At 48.7% G+C, this 8,027-nt stretch overlaps 1 protein-coding gene across 1 annotated transcript; it reads right to left on the minus strand.

The window, feature by feature from the left end:
- Positions 1 to 220: 220 nt before the first annotated feature.
- LOC145062473 (uncharacterized) lies at positions 221 to 6,355 on the minus strand. Its single transcript, XM_079010074.1, has 2 exons — positions 5,189 to 6,355; positions 221 to 380 (listed from the first exon to the last, which is right to left on the minus strand). Exons 1-2 carry the CDS (start codon positions 6,351 to 6,353, stop codon positions 346 to 348), a joined length of 1,200 nt encoding a protein of 399 aa, XP_078866200.1. The 5' UTR covers positions 6,354 to 6,355; the 3' UTR covers positions 221 to 345.
- Between the last annotated feature and the right edge of the window lie 1,672 nt (positions 6,356 to 8,027).

The raw sequence follows: 8,027 nt of genomic DNA on the forward strand, positions 1-8,027 counted from the left end.
ATTTTATGAGTTTATGAACTCGGCGAGTCAAAGGGCTGACTCGGCGAGTAGGGTCAATTAGGAAGGCTGACTTTGACCAGGACTTTGACTTTGACCAAGATTTTACCAATTTGACTTCCAAGGGTATTCTGGTAATTTGGGCACTTATATATATGGTTTCATCAAAGTGTTAGGTGACGGAGTTCGTGGCCGTGAGCAGAAGATTTGTGTAACAGCTCAATTTTTCAAATAAATTTTTCATTAAAAATAAAACATCATTATTCGACAAAAGGGTTTATTCCAAGTTTATTTCAAAAATATAAGTAATAAATCTCCAGGATCTTCAACAGTGGCAGTGTGTACGTGTCACGCCGGCGCCTTTCCACGGTCATCACTGGTACCTGAAAAAACATAAACACAACTAGTAAGCATAAATGCTTAGTGAGTTCCCCAGTATACGACTTACCACATACGCCTTCCGGCCCGGACCTTTCGGTCCACATAACATTGCCTTCCGGCCTGTAATATAATCGCCTTCCGGCCCATAATATATATCGCCTTCCGGCCCGTATTAGATTGCCTTCCGGCCCATAGTGTTTTGCCTTCCGGCCCATGATAGTATAAAGCATAACACATGTAACATAATGCACATAACACATAAATCATTCATCATACCGTCCTTTCTATCACATAGAGTCTCGCCTTCCGGCCCGTATAAGCATACATCACATATAAGCACACATCACATATAAAGCATCTACCTCTCTAGACATAGCATGAATATAACACATACGACCTTCCGGCCTCACAGTCAAACCCTTCCGGGTGAAGTATAGTGAGAAGACTCACCTCGTAGTATGCAGCTATAAACTCTTCGAGCTACTCTCACACGATCCGCTAATCCGCAGGTTCCCTATAATACCACATCCTTTGTTAATGATCTTATCAAACAAGACAACTGACCCTAATAAGTTATATACAGGTCAACGGTCAATCTTGACCGGACTCGTCGAGTGCAAAGGGTAACTCGACGAGTATAGACACCCTGACACCACTCGCCGAGTCTGATGAACGACTCGACGAGTTCCAGTAGATCTTCAAGCTACTCGCCGAGTCTGAAGAACAACTCGGCGAGTCCTAGTGAATCTTCAAGCTACTCGCCGAGTCTGATCATAGGACTCGGCGAGTCCTCGCCATGCAGTCAATCCGCTGCCTCCTGTATTTCGCATGATATCGAAGTTTATAGATATAGGGCTTCCTGGACTTTCACATATACTAATACAGGGGGTTTTTACGCTTATACAACAATATAATCTAACAAATCCTTAAATGGGTTTCCTAAACCCTAAACTCGCATACAACGTAAAAGTTACAGATTTCGATCCGAAGATTACCTGGAAACGTGTTCCCTGTGTCTCCAAACCTCCAGTACTCGATTCCTTTGATCACCACCTTGCTCCTCCTTGCCTAACAATCTCTCCAAGCCTTCTCAAGTCCTCTCTCTTGCTTCAGATGCTCACACACTCCCAGAGGATCTTCGACCGGCCAAAAGACGCGACATGACGGCTATAAGATCGTTATATACGATCAGAAATGAAACGGCTAGGGTTCAGCTGAAACAGCGTCGACTCGCCGAGTCCTTACTTGGACTCGTCGAGTCCAGTCGCGTATCTGCGACTGCGACCAAGACATGGCCCTACTCGGCGAGTCATGCACCTACTAGCCGAGTTCCCTCTTAAATGTGCCCAAAAATAATTTAAATAAATACCTGAAATTCCGGGCTGTTACAACTCTCCCCCACTAGAACTAGACTTCGCCCTCGAAGTCTCTCATTCTGCGAATAACTCCGGATGTTGCTCCCGCATTTCTCTTTCCGACTCCCAAGTCATCTCCGATCCTTTCCGATGTTGCCACTGAACCAACACCAGAGGTATCTCCTTGTTCCGTAGAACCTTGATCTTCCGATCCCTGATAGCTACTGGTCTCTCGGCGTAATTCAGGCTCGCATCCACCTGAATATCTTCTAACGGAACCACTGCTGCCTCATCGGCTATACACTTCCTCAACTGCGACACGTGGAAGGTATTGTGAATCTGACTCAGCTCCACCGGTAACTCCAACCGATAAGCTACCCGACCTACCCTTGCCATTACCCGAAATGGACCTATGAACCGGGGCCCCAATTTGCCCCTCTTCCTGAACCGAATTACCCCTTTCCAAGGAGAAACCTTTAGGAGAACGAAATCGCCGACCTGGAATTCGAGCTCGGATCGGCGTCTGTCCGCATAACTCTTCTGTCGGCTCTGGGCGGTCAATAACCTCTGTCTCACTCGCTGAATCTGCTCGGTCGTCTGAAGTACAATCTCTGTACTGCCCATCACTCTCTGTCCCACTTCTCCCCAGCAAATGGGAGTCCGACACCTCCTACCATACAACAACTCAAAAGGTGGCATACCAATGCTCGAATGATGGCTGTTGTTGTAGGAAAACTCAGCCAACGGCAGATGCGCGTCCCAGCTACCCCCGAAGTCTAACACACACGCTCTAAGCATGTCTTCCAATGTCTGAATCGTCCGCTCGCTCTGACCGTCGGTCTGGGGGTGGTATGCGGTACTAAAATGCAGCTTAGTACCCAACTCCTCATGAAATTTCTTCCAGAACCTGGAAGTGAAACGTACATCGCGATCCGAAACAATCGAGGTCGGCACTCCATGCCGAGATACTATCTCCCTCACGTACAACTCCGCCAACTTTTCTGCTGATGAACTTTCACTAATGGCAAGGAAATGTGCACTCTTTGTTAGTCTATCCACAATCACCCAAATCGCATCGACTCCCCTGGCAGTTTTCGGCAATTTGGTGATGAAATCCATCGTGATCTGATCCCACTTCCACTCAGGGATCTCCAAGGGTTGTAACTTACCGTGCGGTCTCTGGTGTTCGGCCTTAACTTTACGGCAGGTCAAACACCTCTCCACAAACCAGGCAACGTCTCTCTTCATGCAAGGCCACCAGTACTCCTTTTTCAAATCCAGATACATTTTCGTAGCACCGGGATGGATCGAGAATTTCGATCTATGTGCCTCCTCCATCAAAATAACACGCGCACCGCCCACGAATGGCACCCAGATCCGACCCTGAAAGGTCAGCAGTCCCCGCCCATCCGTAACGAACTCTGAAATCAACCCGACTACCCGCTCCTGTTTCTGCATCCCAGACTTCACAACCTCGGCCTGTGCCCCACGAATAGCATCTAATATCGGAGTCATCACCGTCAATCTCAAACATACGTCCCTCAATGGAGTACTCTCCGCCCTACGACTCAATGCATCAGCTACCACATTAGCCTTGCCTGGGTGGTATAGGATCTCACAGTCATAATCCTTAACCACGTCTAACCATCTCCTCTGACGCATGTTTAGGTTGGGTTGATCCATCAAATACTTCAAACTCTTATGGTCCGTGTATATGGTACAACGAACCCCGTACAGGTAGTGACGCCAAATTTTGAGGGCGAACACTACTGCCCCCAACTCTAAGTCATGCGTGGGATATCTTGCTTCGTGAGGCTTCAGCTGCCTCGATGCATAGGCTATCACATGGCCCCTCTGCATCAACACTGCACCCAGTCCTGAAATCGATGCGTCGCAATATACGACAAAGTCCTCCATCCCTTCCGGAAGAGCTAATACTGGTGCTTCGCACAGTCTCTGACGAAGTGCCTCGAAGGAAGTCTGCTGCTCGGGTCCCCATGAGAATGTAACACCCTTTCGGGTCAATTTGGTAAGTGGCACCGCGATCTTGGAGAAGTCCCTAATGAACCTTCGATAGTACCCCGCCAACCCAAGGAAACTCCTGATCTCCGAGGGTGACTTCGGTGCCTCCCATCTCATCACCGCTTCCACCTTGGCCGGATCGACCAATATCCCTGCCTGATTTACAACGTGCCCCAGAAATTGAACCTCCCGTAACCAGAAGTCACATTTGGAGAATTTCGCATATAGCTTCTCCGACCTCAGTACCTCAAGGACCTCCCTCAAATGCCCCTCATGCTGCTCCCTCGACCGCGAATACACCAGAATGTCATCGATGAATACAATCACAGACCGATCCAGCATCGGCCTGCATACCCTGTTCATGAGATCCATGAACACTGCTGGGGCATTGGTGAGCCCAAAAGGCATCACCACGAACTCGTAATGCCCATACCGCGTCCTAAAGGCTGTCTTCTGGACGTCCTCATCCCGTACCCTTACCTGATGGTACCCTGATCTCAAATCAATCTTGGAAAACCAAGATGCCCCTTGCAACTGATCGAATAAATCATCGATCCTTGGTAACGGATAGCGGTTCTTAACTGTCACCTTGTTCAGTCCCCGGTAGTCGATACACATCCGGTGTGAACCATCCTTCTTCTTGACGAACAGAATCGGTGCTCCCCACGGCGAGCTACTCGGCCGAATAAATCCCTTCCCCAACAACTCTTGAAGTTGCGAGGACAATTCCTGCATCTCTGGAGGTGCAAGACGATAAGGCACCTTCGCAATAGGCGCAGCCCCTGGTACTAGATCGATACCAAACTCCACTTGCCTCGTAGGAGGTATTCCCGGCAAATCCTCGGGAAAAACATCTGGAAACTCGCGCACCACCGGAACCTCCTTCAATGTTTTCGGTCTCTCGGAACTCTCCCGCGTATCCATCACATACGCCACAAAACCGTTACATCCCTGCTGTAGACATTGCCTCGCCCTAGCGGCCGAACAAAAAGCTGATCCCGAACGGGTACCCTCGCCGTATACCGTAAGAACTCCCCCACTAGAGTCTCGTATAGTCACCAGCTGACGCTCGCAGTTGATGACAGCGCTGAATCGGCTCAACCAGTCCATGGCTACGATGACACAGACATCACCCATCGCAATAGGAATTAAGTCAATCGGAATGCGACCCCGAAGATCTCTAGCACACATCCCTTAAGAACCTCCGTAGCACAAACCACCCTCTCAGCCGCAATAGAAACGCTCAAGGGCCGACTTAACGGCTCACGACTAATGCCGATGTGCTGACTAAAAGCTAACGATACAAACGATCTACTCGCACCCGAATCAAATAATACCAGAGCAGGCATAGAGTTCACAAGGAAAGTACCTACACATACATTAACATAAGCATAACATTTCGACCTTTAATTAAATACGTGAATGATACATACCTGCCACAACATCGGGCGCAGCGCGGACCTCCTCCGCAGTCAGCTGAAAGGCTCTCCCGCGAGCCCTCGGGGCCTCGACCTTCGCCGGTCGGGTCTCAGTAGTCCGGGTAGTAGGTGTAGTTCCCTGACGAAGTTGCGGGCACTCGGCCTTCCGATGGCCTGTCTGGTTGCAGTGAAAGCAAACCATAAACCCCTTAGGGCAATCCCTGGCAATATGTCCCTCCTTGCCACACTTGTAGCAACCACCAGCTCGACACGTCCCCTCGTGACTCTTGCCGCACTTCGCGCAAGTGCGACCCTTCGAACCACCCATCCTCGAATCAGCGAACTTAGTCCGCTTGGCTGCCGGCTGAGACTGGGCCGGCCGTCGATCCACCTGCCGAGACTCAGCCTCTTCCCTCGCTTGAGTCTCCAACTTAATCTCGCGCTTCCTGGCGTTCGCCTGAAGCTCAGTGAAAGTACGATAGGTGGAGTTTGACACAAACTCCCGGATCTCCCTCTTCAAAACACCCAAATAGCGGCTCATCCGCGACTGCTCCGTAGATACCAGCTCGGGGCAGAACATTGCCCTCTCATGAAACTTCCGTGTGATCACTGCCACGGAATCAGTACCCTGCTTAAGAGTCAAGAACTCCTGAATCAATCGCTCCCTCTCTACCGGGGGAACGTACTCGTCCCTGAACATCTCCGTAAACCTCTCCCACGTCACCGCCGAAATCTCTGCCTGAGTGAAGTTCGCCGTCACGAACTTCCACCAATCCTTCGCTCCCAGACGGAGCTGGTTCAAGGCGAACCGTACCCTCAAGTGCTCCGGGCATGAGCAAGTGTAAAAGCACCCCTCGATGTCAGCGATCCACCTCATAGCTGCAATCGGATCCTGCGTCCCATCAAATTCAGGGGGTTTCGTGTTGCTGAATTCCCTGAACAGTAATGAATCGCCCCCTTGCGGCCTGGCAGCAGCCACCGCTGCGGTAGCGGCAGCAACTGCAGCTTCAGTGAGTGCAGCGTACCGCTCCTCAAACTCCTCCATCAACGTGGTCTTAATAGACCCAAACATCTCCGGGATCTCAGCCCGGACCGCCGCAGCTACTTCTCCCTGAATAATCTGACGAATCTCCTCGTCACTCGCACCGCTCGAACTCGCCCCATTGCGTGTGATAACCATGATGTCTCTGAAATACAACATAAAATCATCAGAGACTCCACCAAGTACAATTGTACTCGATACGCACCCTACCCAGTCTCCGATTTCCAGGGATTCTTATTTGAGTCTTCCACTGATCCGGTGCCTTCGATAGTACGGGCCCAATACTACCGACCACACCGTATCAGTATTCGTCCCAAATCTTCCTCCCCGAATCCCGAATAATGAGTACTCTACCTCTAGTATGCACTATCTACTTGCACGCTACCAAGTATCTCATATAAGCAACCTCCCTAGACTAAGGCATCACAAAACAGGCAATTCTAGTCCTATCATGTATACCTAGTCTTCTAGCATGCATAACAATTCATAATTCAGTGCATAACATAACATCGTAAGGTATTCTGGGGATCTTTACCGTTCGGACGCTGGCTGCTCGTACACACTGTTCCACCCTTGTTTTTACCGCCTTACCCTTTATAAAATGTTATGCCCTTATTATTTTTTTTTTTTAAGAAAAATTTTTTCCTCAAATCCCCGGTCTGAGTTCAGTTGCACCCAAAAGTACACCCGAATCCCTCAAACCTAGGCTCTGATACCAATTGTAACAGCTCAATTTTTCAAATAAATTTTTCATTAAAAATAAAACATCATTATTCGACAAAAGGGTTTATTCCAAGTTTATTTCAAAAATATAAGTAATAAATCTCCAGGATCTTCAACAGTGGCAGTGTGTACGTGTCACGCCGGCGCCTTTCCACGGTCATCACTGGTACCTGAAAAAACATAAACACAACTAGTAAGCATAAATGCTTAGTGAGTTCCCCAGTATACGACTTACCACATACGCCTTCCGGCCCGGACCTTTCGGTCCACATAACATTGCCTTCCGGCCTGTAATATAATCGCCTTCCGGCCCATAATATATATCGCCTTCCGGCCCGTATTAGATTGCCTTCCGGCCCATAGTGTTTTGCCTTCCGGCCCATGATAGTATAAAGCATAACACATGTAACATAATGCACATAACACATAAATCATTCATCATACCGTCCTTTCTATCACATAGAGTCTCGCCTTCCGGCCCGTATAAGCATACATCACATATAAGCACACATCACATATAAAGCATCTACCTCTCTAGACATAGCATGAATATAACACATACGACCTTCCGGCCTCACAGTCAAACCCTTCCGGGTGAAGTATAGTGAGAAGACTCACCTCGTAGTATGCAGCTATAAACTCTTCGAGCTACTCTCACACGATCCGCTAATCCGCAGGTTCCCTATAATACCACATCCTTTGTTAATGATCTTATCAAACAAGACAACTGACCCTAATAAGTTATATACAGTTCAACGGTCAATCTTGACCGGACTCGTCGAGTGCAAAGGGTAACTCGACGAGTATAGACACCCTGACACCACTCGCCGAGTCTGATGAACGACTCGACGAGTTCCAGTAGATCTTCAAGCTACTCGCCGAGTCTGAAGAACAACTCGGCGAGTCCTAGTGAATCTTCAAGCTACTCGCCGAGTCTGATCATAGGACTCGGCGAGTCCTCGCCATGCAGTCAATCCGCTGCCTCCTGTATTTCGCATGATATCGAAGTTTATAGATATAGGGCTTCCTGGACTTTCACATATACTAATACAGGGGGTTTTTACGCTTATACAACAATATAATCTAACA

This window comes from Lactuca serriola, chromosome 7 (genome assembly GCF_051521515.1).
Source record: "Lactuca serriola cultivar US96UC23 chromosome 7, Lser_US96UC23_V15, whole genome shotgun sequence".
In the NCBI taxonomy this organism is placed as follows: Eukaryota; Viridiplantae; Streptophyta; class Magnoliopsida; order Asterales; family Asteraceae; genus Lactuca; species Lactuca serriola.

Bases quoted from the DNA above. Each gene is read 5' to 3' on its own strand.
- LOC145062473 (XM_079010074.1), bottom strand. From the start codon at position 6,353: ATGGTTATCACACGCAATGGGGCGAGTTCGAGCGGTGCGAGTGACGAG. The intron at 381-5,188 runs GTATGTATCATT...ATGTTTTTTCAG, and splicing joins TGCGCCCGATGTTGTGGCAG to GTACCAGTGATGACCGTGGA.